Source organism: Nanorana parkeri, unplaced genomic scaffold, assembly GCF_000935625.1.
Source record: "Nanorana parkeri isolate BGI_ZX_2015 unplaced genomic scaffold, ASM93562v1 scaffold193, whole genome shotgun sequence".
In the NCBI taxonomy this organism is placed as follows: domain Eukaryota; kingdom Metazoa; phylum Chordata; class Amphibia; order Anura; family Dicroglossidae; genus Nanorana; species Nanorana parkeri.
Window position 1 is genome coordinate 849,085 of NW_017306461.1, and position 21,118 is coordinate 870,202.

General features: G+C 40.2%; 1 protein-coding gene across 1 annotated transcript; it reads right to left on the reverse strand.

The window, feature by feature from the left end:
• Window positions 1–1,429: 1,429 nt before the first annotated feature.
• On the reverse strand, window positions 1,430–18,803 carry TGDS (TDP-glucose 4,6-dehydratase). Its single transcript, XM_018555354.1, has 11 exons — window positions 18,738–18,803; window positions 16,630–16,698; window positions 16,227–16,317; window positions 14,319–14,461; window positions 11,723–11,821; window positions 8,294–8,353; window positions 5,912–5,955; window positions 4,974–5,139; window positions 2,800–2,858; window positions 2,577–2,674; window positions 1,430–1,563 (listed from the first exon to the last, which is right to left on the reverse strand). The coding sequence occupies exons 1-11, from the start codon at window positions 18,792–18,794 to the stop codon at window positions 1,496–1,498; spliced, it is 954 nt and encodes a 317-aa protein (XP_018410856.1). The 5' UTR covers window positions 18,795–18,803; the 3' UTR covers window positions 1,430–1,495.
• Between the last annotated feature and the right edge of the window lie 2,315 nt (window positions 18,804–21,118).

Genomic DNA, 21,118 nt, shown 5'->3' on the forward strand with positions numbered 1-21,118 from the left:
AAGGAGGAAAGAATATCCCACCTTAGGGCTGGAATAATAATAATCATACTTTCCAGCACAATACATCAGGTACTGTTACAACAAGATGTCAAGATGACTACAAATAAAAAAAAATTAAAAATAACCCGACCTGTAAAAGGAAGAGAAATGATATCTCTCTTCTTTTACAGGCTGAGTTTAGTGTCATTGACTCCCATTATGATGAATTATGACGTCTGTACAGGCCACATATCCCTAAGTGGAAGGGTCACAAGGCAATTGGGGAAAAGAGAAATAGTGTTGGACAATCATTTTACTTCTGAAATCCTGAAATGAGATTACCATTGTGACTGGAAAACGACTTCCATTGATTTAGAATATGTAACAGGAAGGTACTATTGTCCCCTGGAATGCCAATGTGGCATTTGTTCGTCTCAAACAATAAATTACAACCAAGTCATAGATTGTAACATTGCAACAATTAAAAAAATAAACATATTTCCTTATGTTAACCATACTCCATTTATCACATAATAAAGTGCAGGCGGTATAAACAGTATACGATTTGCTTGATTTCATATATTTGTACTCACACAAAAGGCATAATTCACCTTTCTGACCATATTGAATCGTGGGGTGCTTCTCCCTGTAGCGTCCTACTTTTTTTTATTTAGCATGGCTGTGCAAGGCTCTGCCCAAACAGCCATGACATTCATTCACAAATCCATTCACAGGATCTGTGGATGCCAAGTCCCATCTGCCATTGCGGCAAAAACGGACTTGCAGATCTCAATGGAACACAAATGTGGTGAAGTCCATTGATTACCTCTCTCTGCACATAACAGAAGGTTTGGACCTCCGTACAGACCTAGGGCTTGGATGTAAACAAGACAGGACCTTGTGCATTGCACCCATGATGCACTGATCGCCGTTGCAATTAAAAAAAAGTTCAAGTGAGTGCATTCATCAAATTTGTTTGGTGGAGAAATATGGTAAAGACATTTTGCTACCTGAAAGCTATGTACTAAATACATCTATTTATCCAACATGTCCTACAGAAGCCCCTTTATGTGGCTTGTAGACATTCTATAGAGATTAATACATGCGCTGATGGCTTGAGTTACTGGTAAACACCAGCTCTCAGATGAAGAGATTACTCTGATAGTATCCCTACAAGAAGCCAGACTCATCTGACGAGGTCATTATGTTATGAAGGGGTTACTCTGCTCCCATCTTTTTATGTAACTTTGGAGAAGACAAGGCCATGAACTCTGCTAGGGAGGCCCTGCCACTGGAGTCTCTAGAGATGACATCCTATAGCACCCATCAAAAAGTTATTAAAGACTGTTATTCATTTTTTTTTTATGTTAAATGACTACAACAAATGTATTTAAGAGTTTCCACTGAATTCTTGAATTACATGTACTTCATGTTTCATTTAAAGGAGGAATTATATCACTAAGTGTTTTTGTTTCCACAACCCTCTGTTCTCTCCATAAGATCTATACTTTGTACATCAACAGAATGGTTCCAATGCATGCTCAGCATTCTTCCAGTTGTGGAAATTATCTTTGTACCATGCAACTGTTAAGAAGAAGAGGAAAACATATAAAAATGTATTGTCATTATAAGGGCATTTAAATACATTTAGGTCAAAATGAAAGGAAACCTGAAACAAATATGTAAGCTGCCATCTTCTGAAACTAGTTGCCTGGTTGGCACTATACTGACCCAGAAGACAACATGGCCAGACTTTCTGGATACACATGTTTGTTCTGGGTCAGACTCGCACAAATGATTGACCTACCCGGATCAGCATAACAGACTCACATCTCATGTCACAGATACTCAAAATGACTTCTATTGCCTATATCAGTGTGTGAAAATACAATTGTATTTGTTTGTCTTTTTCTTATTATTGAAGCTTCTATGGAACTGAGATGACAATGAATAGCTTTGATTTAGATACAAGCCCTGATCCCCATGGAATGAGCATAGCTTAGCAGGTTTTACATACCAGATCATCGAGCATGGCAAAGAGGAGAGGAAACTGAAAAGGTAAGAACTACCCTTAACCCTCCGCAGAGATTGTTGGAAAGCAGATATTTTTGTTTTACAGGGAAACTGGGGTTGAATAACCTACAATATTGGCTTCTTACAGGTTTATTCACAAAAGGGTGAAGAGTTTGGAGAAGGCAGGAGAAGTGAACAATCTAGGACAACATAGCTGAACCTGAAAGTGAGCAGAATAGGAGAAGTTTTCCAAATCGGCTATTTTGTCCTAGATTGTTCACTTCTCCTGCCTTCTCCAAACTCTTCACCACCTTGTGAATAGCCCTGTAAGTGTTTTCTAAGCGAACAGTTCAGAAACTTCCACTGGGTAGCTGAAGTCTCCAGACCTTCTACAAGCCTTTAAGAACTTGTCTACATCTGAATGATGTTAGAGGCATGTGAGCAGAAAAACTGTAAGAGCACTGTACTTTCTCTGAAATAGCAGAAGGGTTTTAAATGGGTTTGTGTATATAAAAAGCCCTTCATAGGCAAATCTGGTTAAAGCCATGTTATTTAATATAAAAGAGTAAAACTAAAGAACATACCTGTTTGTTCAATGCCTTCTTTCCAATGTACTTTAGGCCTCCACCCTAAACTGTGCATTTTTTCTGACTTCATTGCATATCGAAGGTCATTGATAGGCCTGCAAAATGAGGTATTCTGTTGAGGAACCAAATGATCTGATACTTAAATTAAAAATATTAGCATACAAAGTAGAACAGAAGTAAAAAAAGTCAACATAATGAACAGTTTTTATGAACACGCTACCTGTCATTCACATAATCCATCCAGTACTCTGTTTCGGTGTCTGAAGATGTATGTTGAATCTTGGGAGGCAAAAAAAAACAACAAAAAAACGTTTTTATATATATTACACACACACACCCACAGTGGCCAGTTAATAATGTTCTAGATGTACTATATACATCAGATAAAATAACACATTTTCTTTTAAATGATAATGCGAGCAAGATGAATGTATACTGTAAACCTCTTCTTCCAATTAGATTTCCCCACCATCAATACCAAGGTAATATATCTGCACATAATGTAAAGATCTGCAATATTGCTGGTGTTCTTCTCTTGAAATATTCCTTTGTTTAGTAAGCAGGTCACTAGTAATATACATTGAACATCTAGTAAAAATGTTGTCATGTGGTTTACTCATACTTCACAAGGAGGTCACAATTGAAGTCATGGACCTTTACTGAAGAACATAATACATATACACAGCTAAGAAAAATGCAGCTTTGAGTAATTCAAGGGGAAATAACAGTGTGCGTGCTCTCTTCTAGAAACTCAATTCTATAGGTGGAAAAAATTTTTAATCTAGTATATAAATTGCCAAGAAAACCTTCTACAGTGTATGCATATAATTTACTGACCTCTCTCACACAAAAATAATCATTTGTATAACTTTATTCAGCTTTGGGGAAGAAACTCAACCAACCTGAAACTTTTATTATGCCACTGCAGGTAAAAAGGTAAGATATATTTGTAATTTTCAGATGTCATGATCCTCTTTACAGCTTCCAAAATCATTTTTGCGGATCTTCGTAGCGAACCTAGTAATGATTTAGGCAAATTTGCGAGGTCTTGTGAACATTCTGGGACTGGAATCTCCACAGGGACACAATGCATTCAAAGATTGTCAGTTACCTGCCAGTTACCTGGCTGTGTCTGGCTTCAATACTTCTCAGCGATTGACAAGCACCCAGTAACAATGTAGTAAGTCAGAATTTCAGGTCAATAAATGAAAGTATTGAAATCCGCATAAGGCTCCTTCCATGCTCCGGTCGTGTCTGCCTGTCAGTTTTTAAGATGGTCCGGATCGGATACCCCACGTTAGTCTATAGGCAGCTGAGTCCAAACAGACAGGCGTCTGTTTACACCCGGTTACTCCGGCCAGGTTCAGAAAAACAAACAGAACAGTGTTGCCTTTTGACGGACCTGATCGTGCCGGATCGGGGGTTATTTGATGTAAACAAACACATGTATGTTTACATCCAATTCCCCATAGACCAACATGGAGACCTGGATGTCATATCAACGACATCCGATCCGTACCGCTCTGATCAGGAGGGGATCTGTGCATGGAGCCCCTCCTGATCAGCCCGTGTGAAGGGGCCTAACAGTTATTTTTGCACAAAGAAAGGTTAGCAAGCCTATTCTCTGATGGCAGGATTTCTTCAAAGAGATCCTGTCATCAAATTACAAAATTGCAGGTAAAAGTAGTTTACATGCTTACTTGCAGTCTTTTTTCTTTTCACAATATTTCTTTTTTTTTTATTCACTTGCAACATGCCTTGGAACTTGCTATAGATCTCGACTAGTCAATTCCCTAGCACAGCCCCCTCCCTCCATGCACGTCATAACCCTCTTCTCTTCTGGAAGTGTCTAATCACTGTTGGTGACCAACCTTCTCCACCCTACATAACCGTCTAGCTACTAGCGGAGGAATGAAAAGTGAATACTATAGAGTGTCACTTGAATGACAGCTCTGAATCTGCCGACATCACATCCATAAAAGATAGCGGACCCAGCAGCAGTGTCAGGGCTTTTGGATGTCTGTGTAACGTGTTTTATAAAATAAAAAAAAAAAACAGGTAAATAGCATACATAAAATATGTTCAATGTAAATATGATCTTATAGCAATAATTTTGGTGGAAAGAATTGTCTGTCAACAGGGTCTCTTTTAGTGAAAATAATTACCGTACAAGAGAAAGGAAAGCAGAAGGAATACAGTCACCAGAGTGAAGTTAAAATAATAAAAAGAAATAAAATCTAGAACACCTTACTAAGATTTATAAAAATATATCCAAGATAGCAGAAAACATGAGAACATTGGTATATTTGTGAAAGTTCACTTATCACTGGAGGAAGTATTAAAGAGTAAAAGATACAACCAAAAATAATAACAGCAATGACGTTTTTGACATACCATTTGGATTAATTCTTTAGCAAGCTGGGACACAGATATTTCAAAACTTGAACCAATGTTGTAAATTTCTCCAGCCTTCCCAAGCTTTAAGATTGTCAGCAATGCTTCTACAACATCAGAGGCATATAGGAAACTCCTGGTCTGTCTTCCACTTCCATGGATGCAGCTTCACATTGAAGACAAATACAAAGATTGTTTCTGGAAGCTCTCAAATGGATACATTAATAAAACACTGATCGTATAAAGCTACTTAACCTCCTGTGTGCCATCCACAGTACATAAATGGCCACTATTGTGGGAGGACGTACCTGTATATCCTCCTATGGCCACCTGTGCCCGCTTCTGGCCAAATCGGACCGGCTCTGTGCCTTGTGATCACCATAACTGGTTATCACGTTGATCACATGGCAATGTTTACGTTCCTCCCCTTCCTCTTACAACAAAGGTAGGGGAGGGTATTATTCATTCATTAGTTCCTGATGAAACAAGCTGCTGCAGCAACAACAACAGAGTTTATAGTAATATTTAACCTTTTTAACTCCCTCCCCCCTCCTTTCCTGTATATGTCAGCTCCATTCTGTCTCTGCTCTGACCTATGTATTAACCCCTTTACCTCCCTTATCCGGCACATTAACACCTTCATCTCCATCCTCCCATTGTGTGTAACCTGTACATTAACTCCTCTGCGTATGATCTGTACATTTACTGTATCTAGTGCACCATTACCAAGCTTCATGTTTTAACCCCCTCAATGCCGGCATGTTTCTTAATTTACAAAAAACTTTAAGAGTTCAAGATTATGGTTTCAATTTCAAAAGGTGAACTCAGTTTAAGACAGGAAATATCAAGTGGAATAATATGATCCATATCAAGTTAACAAAACAGTTTTATATATTGACGTTCATTAAGATGTCACAAATCTGTTCATGGACACCTACCATTTTCTGTTACGTTGCAGCAGAGAAATAAACTTGGGTATGACCTAAAAACAAAGAAAAGGAGTGCCACATCAGTACATATTGATGCCATCCTATTTTATAAGCATTTACAGCAAATGTTGTATAATCTATGGAGTAACACAAAGTATTTGTGGCTGCCATCTGCAAGCCATATTTGCAAAAAAAGGCAATACTGGGCATTCCTTCCCCAATTGAGAAATGGGAAAGAACCTTTTAATACAGCCAAGCTGGCAGGAGATTGCTCCCAGCTATGGCAGAGAGAATGGGGAGATCGGCCTATGCACCGATAAGCCATACAAAAAGGGGGCATCCATCACCTAAATTAAAAAGGAGAATTATGGGGAGAATGAAATGCACTCATCCCCATGATTAGTCAACATGCGACACTGAAACTGTCACATGTCAGCTCTATAGATCGAGAACTGAGCGATCAGTTACCACTGATCGCTCAGTTAAAGATCTTCTCCTTGCAGAGAGCAGTGACTGTCAGTCACTACTCCATGCAGGGATTCCCCCCTCTATTCCTCCAGCACTGACTGGAGGAACAGATAGCGAGGGGGCGGGGACACAGCTGGCTCTAGCTCTAGAGAGGTAGAGTTAGCTGCCAATCAGGTGGCGGAATCTTTCCCAGCCGCAGCACAGCACTGCGCTGTCAGCTTATAGTGGACAACAGCCTGCTAAATGCTGAGTTTTGGGTCACAGGTGGACATAGGGCAGCAGGAAGACGTTTACTAACAAGAACTATGGACAACAATTCTCTTAATTCAATTTAGACCCGATTTGCTGATAAACACCCTTTGAATGGGAAGCATTAGACACCCTCCGCCTGGTCAGTGCTTTTTTTTCAATCGAACAATAAGGTGAACTGGATATTCTGGCTGTATGATTAATAAATGTGTGCATGCACATGCAGTCATAGCATGATCAGTTTTACTAATGTTAAAGACTTAGCAGATCTGGTCATTAATATGTGTGGCAGGTTTTAGGACTAGGCCGTCCAATGATAAGGGCAAGTCAGGTGAGGAAGCCCAGTCTCTAGGTATGTGGCTGCTTTATACCTTCTGGTAAGTAATCATTTAAGAAATGAATATTTCCATACAGTCAACCCATATTTATGGTTGAGAAACATTAGAAAATAGAGTATATTTGCAAGGCGCATTAGCTAGTCAAGTACTGGATTTGATGAATGACACAGGAAAAAATGTCAATTTCACATTCGAAATAAATCTGATTAATGAGAAATGCGTCTCTAGAATTCAGAGAATTAAATAGGAGGGTAAACAAAAGTACCATAACCTGTCAATTAAGCATTAGCCTAGTGTACACTTGGGCATGACAGAGTTGTAATTTCACAGGGTTATTTCAGGACCCGTGGAGATAAAAGAAGCAAGAGTGACTGTAGAAACAGCACAGCACAATTAACATCACATAATGGCACTGCTTCATACTGTTTGACTTAAGTAAAGACGTGGTGAGCAGGCAATAAAACTAGAATTACAGAAGAAGAGGAAAACAGATGTTAATCATGTTGTTTGAATTTTAATGCTTCCACAGAGTCATCTAAATTACAGTATAGGAACACCACCAGTGTCTTTACAAGAGCATTAGACACAACTCTAGATTCATTTGAAAACATATTATATGAATATTTTATAGCAACGTATAGAAAAGACTATGCAGAAATTATAAACACAGATGTGCAGGAAGAAAGCCAGCCAAAGCAATGAGCTAACCTGCCAGCTATAATATATGAGGCTCATAACTCACAGCAATGATGAGACAGGTTAGATGTTTTCTTATATAAAAGCCATAAGCAAGTATTCTGCTTCCATCATATCAAATTGTCAACTACAAGGATATGCCTTGGGCAAAAGTATATGTTCTACATTCCTATTTTTGCCTTCTGGATAAAATGTTCGTTTCTTTTATTTACTCTAATATGCGTTGACAATGTTTCACATTTTCAACACTCGTCACATTGCAGAGTGTATAAATTAGTATAGCAAATCACAAACTGCATGAAATAAGTATTTGCTACACAGAGCTGGCCCAGTCTTCCCAGTGTAGATGAGGCAGTACTATACTGTAGAAACACACACACACAATTATGATGTATGGGACATGTGTAGTGGCAGAACATGTGATCCCCGTAGAGTAAGCGAAGGACAAATAACAAAGAACACAGACAAGGCAACACATCTCTGGAAATGATCTCATGACATTTAAATCATGTGCCTGCTACAAATGAGGTCACTGGGCCAAATGTCTACCATACCACATTGCAGAAGAAAACTATCATTTTGTAACCTTCATTAACAGAAATGAGAATTGTCTTTAGATATAGACTTCAGGAACACTTACTTTTTCTGGGTACTGGTGTGGTCCATAGACATTGCTACTTCGGGTGATAACAACTGGAAACTTTGGGGGGGAAAAAAAGAAATTAAATGGCCAGTGAAGATTGAGAATATTGCACAGCAGTCTACATCCAACAAAGTGGAAGTCACATACTGCATAATGTGACATATATGACAATATACAATGTGACAACACACATATATGCAGGAAGCAAAAACAATGAAAAAAAAGACCACAATTCCCAACATCTGAATTAATTACTGTCAAGATAAACTCAATGCATGCTCCTGGCAACCTCATACTACAAAGATGGTAGAGCTTGAATCTTGAATGGCTTCAAAAAGAAGGCAGAAAGTACTCAGGCCTGAGACCTGTCGGCACTAGTGCCAAGCATACACTAGGAACCAGAATTGATCTTTAGGTATATTTAAAGCTGAACTTTAATCCGTCTATAGTTTGCCTTTTCTGGTTTCTCTCTCCTCCCTTCATCAACCAGTTAGTTTTTTTTTTTTTTTTAAATAAAACCTCTCTGTTTTCATTACATAACTTATTTATACCCAGTGGTATCATCACTTGATGACTGGGTGTCAGTTTGGAGGAATGGGCTTCCTGAAGGTGACTGCATTTGCATGCAATTCGCCCCAGGTAACAGCTACATAATGATTAGCCTCCATGACTGAAAGGACTAAGAAAGGGCTCTTTCACACGAACGTCATCAGTTCAGTAAAGGGTCACAGGTACAAAAACTTATGTAGATTGAATCCGTCTACATCAGTTTGCACATCCGTTGTCAGTTCAGTTTACATCCGTTTTTTTACATGTCCATTTTGGGGCTTTTGTTATTATAGTATGGTAAATTTCCATGATTCTTTGCTTTCCCCTAGCACGTATTGAGCTTGCCAGGAGGCTGTATTATGACATCAATCCCACAAAAAAAGACGTAACCCGAACTGATGTAAACTGATCATCAGTTTACATCAGACCCGGTCAGTCAAAACAGAGAGCTGATCCATCTCAAATTGCAGACCTCAATTGACACTGATGTAAACTGATGGTCATCAGTTTATATCTGTACTGCCATAGAGATGCATTGTTGTCCATTTTTCATCTGTAAACGGAGGGTTGGAAACCTGGCAACCTGAACGCTTGTGTGAAAGGGGCCAAAAATGGCAGGCCAGGTACAGTTCAGGCTGGAGGGGAAAAGATTAGATGATGCTGGATGTCCTCCAGCCAGGACTAGATGACTTGCTGCAGCTTCTAATACACGCAGTGAGGATCTCAGAGTACAGTGAAATCAGAGTAAGCACTTTCAGTACAGGAAAGGAGCCTGTACAACAGTACATGACTGGAGGCAAGGCTGGAGTTCAACTTTAAAAACTCATCTGGTCTAAGGAGGACTGACTAGCAGATTTGTTCCATCCTAAATCAGAATCCTATGGACTCACACCATTACCGCTTGTCATAAACTGTTCCCACCCACACAGCTTCACGTTAATTATTCTAGGTTAATTTGCACACATCTGCTTTTAGAAAATATATCATTGTTTAGGAATTTTAAGCAGTTTTCAAGCCAAAAATTAAAATTTGTATAGTCCTCCTGGAGCTTTCATTTAGTATGCACAGACAAAGCGATCCTCTCCAGAGCTGCGCTCCTCCCTCGCCATCACGTTCATCTTCAACCGGGTTCTGATTCTTGGACTGCTTGATTGGTCAGGCCCATGATGACATAACTCCCGTGTGAGCACACTGGAGTTACTCCATCTCTGCATGATCTTGCTTGCACAGCACATAAAAAAAGAAATTACAGGCAGGTAGAGGCTTCTATGGCAGAAGAGTCTTGCACAGTCTCACCTGTCATTGAAAGCCTGCCTTCCACTTTAATTGTACCACAGCGATCCAACTGAACGCCAGGTTTGATCTATTTTTTAAACTTACATTGGGCCCGCTTGGTTACATATTTTTAGCCATGTGCTCACTGCTACATACAGTCAGCATTGTCCTGTTCCAGGTGATGTTGGAGTGACCTGCCGCCTGTACACTGAACACAAGGATTCACTTGCTCTTGTACCTCTGCCATTCAAGAAATGTCTTCAGTTTTTTTTTTTTTTAACGAATACAGGGTGCTCTCTGATTGGTGGAGGCAGAGAGAGTGGCCAAATGACATCACGATCACCACCTCGTCTAATTGGGAGGCAGTGGTGAACTTTCATATGGTCCACTATATGTTTCCACATGTTTTGCACTTTAAATGCACTTTGAGTGTATACCACGTAGAGGCTTTTAGCGCTGTACCTTTTTTGTTCACCGACTATTAAGGCTTTATCACCGGAGTTTAGCAGCTTTTAGCTAGTCCGTTTTTTCCCGGCTATTTTTATTCCATTAGCGCAGATTTTTTTTTCACAAGTGGTCTACTTTTGTCAGCCTGTAACTGGCTGGATTTTTAGGTGAGGAACTTTGCAACAGATTCACAAAAAACTATTTGAGAAACCTGTTGGCATGATGCCACACATACTGAAAATAGATTTAGGGTTTACTTGCACTTTAAGTTCGATGTAATCAATTTCCCCATCAATTCTGCAAGATCCTCATATGTGCTGCTGAACAGACCCGACGCTTCTTGGCACAAGATTGTCTAATGTTTGCAACTGCCCCAACCCGCTCCCTTTAAGAGACACCAATAAGCCTACCATTGACAGAAATGTAAATACTTTTCCTTCATACTGACATAGCTCACCAAGTAAAGAGTCTATACAGCCAGATTACCAGCACCAAGGAATGCTGAGCACAGGACTGACTAGCACCAAGCACCAAGGAATGCTGTGCACAAGAGCTACACCTGAAGGAAAAGCAAAAACCTTGGGCGGGTAGGCTGTACATTGTATAGGCTTTCAAAGTTAACTAGCCTGGGACTTGTACCAAATTCTGAACCTATGGTTGGGTTAAATATTATTGCATATATATTCATCTGGCAGCTATTGATGATACAGGAGCAGCATAAATAATACACATACTGTTTGCAGCAAAGTGCAATCAACATGCATCTTTTTTTTTCTGAAAGTAAAGAAACACTTTTGTTGTGAAACAGACATTGATTAAACCCAACAATTCTCACGAGTAGGAAAAAATACCACCACAGATGCTATTCAAGCACTAAACGGCATCCATGTATTTATGCTTTAACTCTGGGCAGATTACAGACTGCAGCTTCATGGGGTAAACAATTTCACCATGAAAGAAATGAATGACAGCTGGTGTCTCGCGGAGCAGGTGGGATGTTTTGGGCTCCATCCTACATACATCCAGCAGTATAAATAATCATTTCACACTTCACAACATATGGCTGTGTGATGCTTCATTTACAGACATACCCCACTGAATAGAGCTAAGACTCCCTGTGCTAATATAAACTTGGCTCTCTTATCGCCTCCTTACCTTGTATCTTTCCCAGAAAGACAGCACAAAGCTTTCTGCAGCTGCTTTGGACGATGCGTACGGATTTGTTGGCCGTTTTGGTGAAGTTTCATCAAATTCCTAATGAAATATGAATTTTTAAATATGCCAGTGATGTGGAATAATGTTCAGAACGCTGGTCAAAAGACATTGTATAATAGATTCATTTGCATAATTTTGCACTGGGAATAAAGCAATTCACATTTTAAAAACTCCAATGTGACCTCGAGCCATTTACAATGTGCACGTAAAAGGATGAGTCATTAAGCTGAAGAACATATCTGCAACTCCATTGCTCCCTAAAGAAAATTCAAACCGTCTTGGCAAGGTGTCAGCGGTGAACATTTTTATCTCACTTGGGCACTTTCCCATACATTTGCTCAGTAGAAAATGTAAGCAGAAAGTTCTCTTTAACCACTTGTTGGCCGGGGTGTTTACACCCCCTTCCTGTCCAGGCCATTTTTTCAGTGTTCAGCGCTGCAGTACTTTGACTGGACATTTATTCCGTCATGCAATGCTGTACTGAAATTAATTTTATACCATTTTTTGGGGACAGATAGAGCTTTCTTTTGGTGGTATTTAATCACCACTGCGGTTTTTATTTTTTACTTTATAATGAAAAAAGTACCAAAAATTTCGAAAAAAACAAAACAAACTGTTTTCCCTACGTTATGTTATAAAACATGTATTATTACCCAAATTTTTGACAAAATATAAAAGACGGGTTCACATAAGGTAAATAGACACTAAACATGTCAAGCTTTAAAATTGCGTGCGCCCGCGAACTCGCAAAAACTACCATACCCAAAATTGGCCATAGGCGACGCTTTAAAAGCTTTTACCACTCATCAGTTTAGTGTTATCAGTGATTTATGGCTCTAAAATTATTGCTCTCACTGCGACGTTCGCGGTTATATGCAACATGTGCGGCGTAATGGATGCAATCGTCGTTTCCGCACGTAGGCGCACTCGACGCATGTTTGCATGTGTATGTGGGGGGCGGGGGACTTAAAAAATGTTCTATTACCATTATATGTGACTTTTAATTTTTTTTTTTTACCAATTCTTTTACTTAGCTTTATTGCCATCACATAGGGGACCAACAAGTGTCTGGTCCTCTTTATGGAGACATCAGAGGTCTTTAAGACCCCTAATGTCACCTAGGGACCCCCAGAGAAGCTGATGACAGAGGAATGCGGAGGTGATGTAATACACATCACTTCCTGCATTCTGAAGAGGAGATCAAACGGAGCTCCTGTACTGAGCTCTGTTTAGGCGGGACGTTTAAAAACGCCCACCTGCATTCAAGAAGCCGCTGTCCGGCCGTTTAATTACAACGGCCGGACAGCAGGTGGTTAAAGTGGAAGACATTTCAGTTACATGTCCTGCCCTTCTGTGCCCTCCACTAACTGTTCTTGCCTCACTTAGAATTTGTCTAATGTTCTCTGTATAATTAGATCTGCTACTAGAAGTACTGTACATCAAAGCTTTGCTTAAAGGGGCATATTTATAAAGCAGTGAATGTGACTTTCATTAGTTATTTACTGGTAGGGGAATGAATCATCATTTAACCCCTGCACATGGATGATTCACCTGCAGTTAATGATGGGTAAGTTTCAGATTCACTGCTTTATAAACATGCCCCAAAGTGGATCTAAAGCCAAGAACAAAAATGTAATTAAAAGGAGAACTATGGGGAGAGTGAAATGCACTCATCCCCATAGTTAGCTGCAGTGTCTCATGTTGGCTCTATAGATCAAGAAAAGAGTGATTACATAAAGCTGATCGCTCAGCTCATAGTCTTCTCCATGCAGAGAGCGGTAGCGGTCATTCACTGCTCCCCGCAGGGATTCCCCTTTCTGTTGTTCCAGCGCTCATTGAGGAACAGACAGGGGAACGGGCGGGCACAGCTGGCACTGCCTCTAGAGAGCCTCTTCCCCATGCTATACAAAAGACTAAAAACAGTTTTGGCTGGCATTGGGCCAAAATACATGACCAACAATGCTCTATATTTCGGGTTTTTTTCATTCCGCTACCGGGGCTGAACGGAGAAAAAAAAAAATCTAAAAGATTCTTCCCTCCACGCAAAACCGTTACAATTTTAGATTTCCCCCTCACTTTCATTCCGCATGACATTGGTGATCAGGACAATAGAGAGTGGACACAGACAGCAATAAAACCTGACAGGTAACACCTCACTACACTATCCAAAGCTTGAAAACAAAAATGGTTTTGCCTTTAGTTCTATTTTAAACACACACTAGTGCTGCAATCCAAGTTTATTTTATAGCAATGCAGTGTGAACTGATGCTAATGCTACAAAAATGTCAAAAGTGTGTCAGTCATTTACGAACAGAAACTAAAAACAAGCTCAGTCATGAAGGGGTTAAGCACTCGTGGGTACTGAGTGAAAAGGCTCAATAACCTTTTCTTATACCAAGCATGAAGGATTGCTTGGTGCACATTAGGACTCTCTTTTGGCACTCATGTGTACGAGTTCTCTATGTATATCAAAGTGTGCAAGCCATTATAAAAACAGGACTGGTAATTAAAAGAAAATAGAAAAGGACATTTTTACCTCAACAAGACTACCACCATAGACTTCATCCGTACTTATGTAGACAAACTTTCCAACCCCAGCTTCATAAGCCGCACCAAGTAGAATGTGTGTACCATATGTATTAACATAGGCAAATTTAAGGGATTCTGAAAAAGACAAATCTGCAAAGAAAGAGCAAGTCTGTGTTAGTATCTGGTTACGACACCTTATATTCATAAATCCCTATATAATAAATGAAACAAAAATACAATCAGATTCATTGTGGTAATAAGGCAAAAACTGTTGGGACAGCAGTGAACTCATCATATGAGGAAGAAATTATATTTTGGGGGAGCTCTGTACACAAACAGTATACAGAATACAGATTACCAATGCCCCATTTTATCAGTTTTAGAAGACTGCACTAGAAAGGTCATTTTTATTGAAGCAACTCTGTTGCTAGAGCAAAAAAAAAAACATTAAAAATGAAGCCTGAAAAAGTATACAAAATACTTACCTGACTGCGGGACAGGGAGTTCAATCTTAACTCACGGAGCTATGACTGCCGCTACTGTATCAGTGAATATTTTGGATGGCAGTTGGAGCCATAGTGCCCCAACCCACTTATGAAGGGTCAGATATGAGATATATAAATCTCTGTAAGACAACGATTGGAGGTGCCAGACTAGTAGATCACACTGATCCCCTTTTTACAGGCTGCTTCTAGTGTACCTTTGCTCTAGCGACAGGATTGTTTTAACATTAAATGACAAATAGGCCTGTAGCAATTATATGTTAGATTAGTCTTTCAATGAAAGTAAAGCTCCCCTTTAGATTATCCCTGCAGTAGGGAAATATTTAGGATAAGTGAAAATATCAAATTGTTTAGATTGGAAGCAAATTAATCAGAAGAGGTGACATTTTGAAGGAAAAAACCCCCACATTTCAAAACAATTTGCAGATCCAGATGTATAAAGGCAGCTTTGAGCAACTCTAGACTTGAATTTCTGCTGCCCCAGCGCACTTCCAAGCTTTTGGCATTAATGTGATGTGCATGTTGCTACCCAATAAAGGATGTTTAGTTTGCAGCAGGGGCAGAAAAATGTTGAGATTTGGACATCATTTTAGCTCCCTTTGCCTTTGGATCTACTTATTGTTTAAACATACAGTTTCCACTGAGGATATCCCCAGCTTATGCAGTTCTCTTATCATACGCACAAGCTGACTTACCCAGGTTTGTGGCAGGATGAAAAGTTCAAAGTATACTTGTCACCTCTGCATGGCTACTACATTGGAACCAAATAAAATAACACCCATACCCTGAATTCTGGGGCTCTCTCATATGCAAAGTTCAATGTTACCCTTCGGAACTAAGCGCTGGACTACTACTGAAGCACTTTCCCACGAACATGCATACCAGGCAATATGAAGAGTGCTAGAGGAAGAAGGGAATATTACAAGTCAAAGTTTGCATATTGGATTGATTCAGGAATCAAAGTACTAGGGGTGCTGGAGGAAGACTGCTGAAGACATGTTCCCACATTCTACTGATGCAGCCCTTTAAGGAGCTTTTCAGGAGGTGATATGTGTACCTTAAGGGCTTGTTCACACCAAATGCATTGGGGCTCTGCTGGCACCTTTTTTCAGTGCAGTCTCATAGCAAAGACAAGGCAAAATGTCCAGTTCACAATCAGCCCAGTTCAAACCACTGCGCTGGGGGAAAAAAAAGTACAGCATGCAGTGTTTCAGTGCAGAGTGGTACAACACAGTACAACCGCACTACAGCGCACTCTGGCTAATAGAACTGATTGAAATCTTCTTAATGTAAATAGTGCAATGTGCCAGGATTAGTGCATCAGCACTATTCCCCTCACAGCACACCAACGGCCGTACATTCAGTATGTGGTGTGAACAAGCCATTTAATGATTAAAGGATAACACACTCACCTACATGGGTCTGTGCGGCAAAGTGGAAGACCACATCTATGTGTTCTACTTCAAAGAGATGTTTTACAAAATGCACATCGCAGATGTCTCCCTGGGGAATAAAATATCAAAATAAGATTAGAAAAAAAAAAACACACACACACACACACACACACACACACACACACACACACCACTAAAATTCAAAGTAGTTCAATGAAAAACAAAACATGTTAAACCACAGGCCACTACAGAAAAAAGTAAAAACATTGTCAATTATGTAGCTGACAGAAAACTCCACTTGTGGATTTTCACAATGTCAGCTGACATTTTAATGTCGTTTGTCATCATCTGATTGATTCCAACAGTGTACCATGTGAACTAAATTGCATGTACAGTGTGCACAATGTGGCAGGTGCCATACCTGTAAGAACTTGTAGTTCGGATGATCTGAAACCGAATCAAGGTTTTTCAAGCTAGCGCAGTAATCGAGCTGAGAAGAAAGAAAGTGATCCAAAAGCATAAAAGTTTGTATTTAAAAAATATACATTGTTTGCAATGTTAAAACGGATTACTGCATAAGCCCTGGGGAGGATGTGATGCATTTTAATACCGTTCAGAATGAAAGCAAAAAAAAATGTAAGTTTTGGGAAATATTAGGACCAAAAATCACAAGGGTATTCAAATTCCTCCCTGGTAACAGTGCAAGAGTAAACACATTCAGGGCTTTGTGTTTGTCGTCAGTGGTTAGCTTTTAAAGAGATTCTGTAGGCAACCTACACATATGACCTAGTGCCATTCTAAAAGGGCAAAGATCCAGCATTTCCCCATAACTTGTCCTCTACTTCCACTAACTCCATTCTCCTGCACATTCCTGTTGGCCAGTAAGGCGACCCATCATAGTCATGCACAATTAGGGATGTGAGGACTTGGTGACAAGTTCTGCAGAATGGCCACCATTTAGCCATACCGGCAAACATTTTGAAGTTACTCCGTGTATGTTCAGGCAGCTCTAGGTGCCAGTAATTTATATCTGCAGCAGTCTAAACCGATGTAGATGCTCCGGAAGTATTTTAGAAGACTTGTCATCTGCAGATACAGAGTTAGCTCATGCCAGGGATAGTGCATCTTAAAGCAGAACTCCCAGGAATTTTTTTTTATTAACCCGTGCAGCGGTGCTATCCCCACACTGCAAGGGTTAAATGCCCATTTTGGTCTAGAGGAAAATAATAAAAAGATATCCTCACACCGATCCTTGAAGGTGGTGGCTGAGCGCTGTGGGAGGAGAGCGCTGTGAGAGGCCGCCGTCTCTCCTCCCCGCACCACTCAGCCTCCTATTACAGATCGGCAGAGCGATGTGTGGGCGGAGACAGCCAGCGCTGTCACAGTAAGCTGAGCTCCTCTCGCTCAGCCTCCTGTGACAGCTGTCAGGAAGAAGAGCGTTACAAACACTCAGTGATCGCTGAATGTTTGTAAACAATTGAGGACAGAGTATGGTTACTATATCCCCAATTATGAATGAATGGGAAGTGACCTGCATCACTTCCTGTTCATTCATGATTGTAGTTATAGTGAACATACTCTGTCCTCATGTTATGAATGAACAGGAACACTCATAGAAGATTCCTGTTCATTGATAGCAGGGGATGCAGAAAAAGAGATTGACGGTTCTTAAAAAGGGAAATATTTTAAAAAGGGAAATATCAGGGGTCTGTTTAGACCTCTAATATTCCCCGAAGCCCCTAAAAGTAAAGTAAAAAATATTTAATAAAAATGAATAAAAATAAAATATAAAACATTAAAAAGTTTATAAAAAATAAATTAAAATAAATTAAAAACAAAATTGAAAATGTTAAAATAAAAAACATTTTTGGTTTCAGCCTGACTTTTTTTTATTTCGGTTTTGAAATTTTTATTTCGGTGCGCCTCTAAAAATTATACACAGAAACAGGAACCATACCGCACTCCTTACCGGGATTCCCACTTGATGAAGATGGGTGCTCGAAATGACTGCGGATGGCACCGCCACACATGAACAGTAGAAAAATGTCACCAGCACACCATGAGTTGATGAGATACAGCTATTGGCAATAAAATATTTTGCTTTTTCAACTCATGGTGTGCTGGTGACATTTTTCTACTCTAAAAATTATACACACACACACAGATACTAATTTCTATTAATGCCACAATAAATGTAGCATCCTCTTCATCCCCGTTACCAGGTATTTAAAAGCACACCATTTTATAGGGGTTCAATGAGTGGTATAAGCATCAAGTAGGAGAAGCAATCAGGCTGCATCGAGTACAGGACCAATACAGATAGCAGTAACAATCCAATGTACTGAACATCCATTCGCTTATTCCGACTCTCCATGCAGAATAACAGGCCACGTGTACTGTAAGAAGGGGCAGTAATACTGCAGGTTGCTTAATGTTTGTTTTCTTACCCTCACATTGTTATGTATGGGTCTGACAAGATCTCGCAGACAATGACAGATTCACATAGTGTGTAAAACATACAGCTCTTACCTTGTCTAGATTTATTACTAGATATTCCGGATAGTTTTCAACCAAAGAAATGATCATATGCGATGCTCTGCAAAAAAAAAAAAATAATATTCCAACTGTAGTTAAAAACAGTATGGATATATAAAAAATAAGTCAAATAACCATCTTCATTTGTAAATCACCCTAATAACAGAACATATAGATGAATCCCTTCTTATGTTCTGCATACTGTGTAGGTGTTAGACTCGTGTGTAGTTTTAATAGGTTTACAAATATTACTGTAGATGATTAGAACCAGGTTATGGATGGTCAGGCTGCACTCCTGGCTGATAATTGGCAGAAGAAAAGGTAGTAAAAAATGAGAGGTAGGCTGCTTTCTACAGAGGGCTGACAACACTGCAAGACCACTGTTGAAATGGCATTAGCGTTGTCACCATCTCCACGCTGCATCTGTGCTGCAAGGTCCTACATGTCAGGGGGGCATCGCCTCCTGTGACATGTATTTGTAGCAAACGAAATGTATAGACACCGGCACTCCAATAGCAAGCCCAACATGAGCAGCATAACGTGATACTCAATGCAACGTTTCTTGGTCTCGCAGGATCCCCTTCTTCAGGCAGAACGTCATTGCTCTGCCTGATGAAGGGGATCCTGCGAGACCTCCAAACGTCGCATTGAGTGCATCATGTTATGCTGCTCGTACCTCAATAAACAGACGGATTTGACTTGCTATTCGAGTGCCGGTATCTATACATCTCATTTGATATTGACCACGATTTGCAACCATCGACAGCCACAGCACCCACACTCATTATCTTTGGAACAGCGGTTTCGACTGTGATGGCATCATGGACTTTAGCACGTATTTGTAGCAATTCCCTGCCCATTGACTGCACAGTGAAGGGGAGAAGGGGGGACCGATCGGTCCTAAAACTGCAAATAAACATGAGGGGGAAAAAATAAAGAGAATTGGGCAATTTTTCCTAAAAAGGTATGGAGTGCAGTGCTGTTCTTGTAGTGCAGTTTCCAATAACATATTTAACCTTGACAACTATTTTAACTATGTTTCAACTATCCTCGTAACTTGGACCACAAGGCAAAACAATTTGGTTTGCTTTTTAGAAAGAGTGGTGGAGGAGTTAGGGTTAGACCAGTCCCTACAGCCTAACTTCCCTCTGCTTTGGCACTCCAAGGATCTGCGAGTTATCACGTCCTATACAGTGTATGAGACTTGAGGACGCAGAGGGACATTACACCACTGGAGCAGAGGGGGAGAGAGTCTGCAGGGCCCGGTCTAACAGCGAGTCAGGGCCGAGGATTGGGTAAGTATAGCTTATTATGTTATTTTAGACCCCCGACAAAAACAAGCACTTAACCCCTGCAGTGAGAGGATAGCCCCACTGCAAGGGTTACATTTTATACTACCCGGAGGTCTTCTTTAATATCAAATTATGGCTGCTACCTATATAGAACTGTAACCTATAAAAGAGAAGCTAAGTTTCTTTATACAATAATTATAGTCTTCTAAAAGATGAACAAATGTTTTCTTATAACTACGGAAGCAAATTTAGATTTTGTAAGTTAACAAAGTAGCGGCTTTGGTGCATAGCAGACATCATATAAAAGCCTGTACTCCTCTTTTACAGACGGTACTAACACCTTGACTCATCAATGGCAACCCCAAACAAGACATGACAATTTCCACCCATTCCCAACAATCAGTGCTTGGTGAAGCCAATTACCAGAGCTATGTGCTGTCACTGGATTTCTGGCAGGATCATTAGGTGTTTTTCCATACTTGCAGCGATTCAAAAAAAGACAAATCATGTGGAAATGTGTATGTACTGCGACGACGTACTGAATACAGGTATCCGTTGATTTGGGGTTAGGTTCCTGGGGGAATGATTGTAAATAGAAACCCAGCATATAGTGTAAGTCAATGGGAAGCGAGGGAGTAAAGATGTTCCAGACCTGTCTCAAAATTGACACAAGTAAAAAAAAAAAAAAAAATTTAACCACCTCCCGTCCGCAGCCGTTGGTAGACGGCCGGAGGGGAGTCTTGTAGGGGCGGGAGGGCGTCTTGAGACGTCCTGCCCCTCCCCCGGCTCGTGAGCGTATCGCGCTCGCTCACGAGCGCGGTAACTGTGCCCACACTGTCCATAGGACAGTGCTGTATCCATAACCGGTATAGAGCCAGTAAAATCGGCTCTATACCTTGAGATCGTGCTGTGACAAATCACAGCTGTCAAAAGAGTAAACAATGGCTGCGGTTTGCAGCCTTGTCTCTGTCTCCTCTCTCACACACCGTTTGGCTGTGAGAGAGAGGAGATAGAGAGAACTTCAGAACGATCGTCCATAGTAAGAACTTAAAGTGATACACACTACACAGTTACACTCTGCTA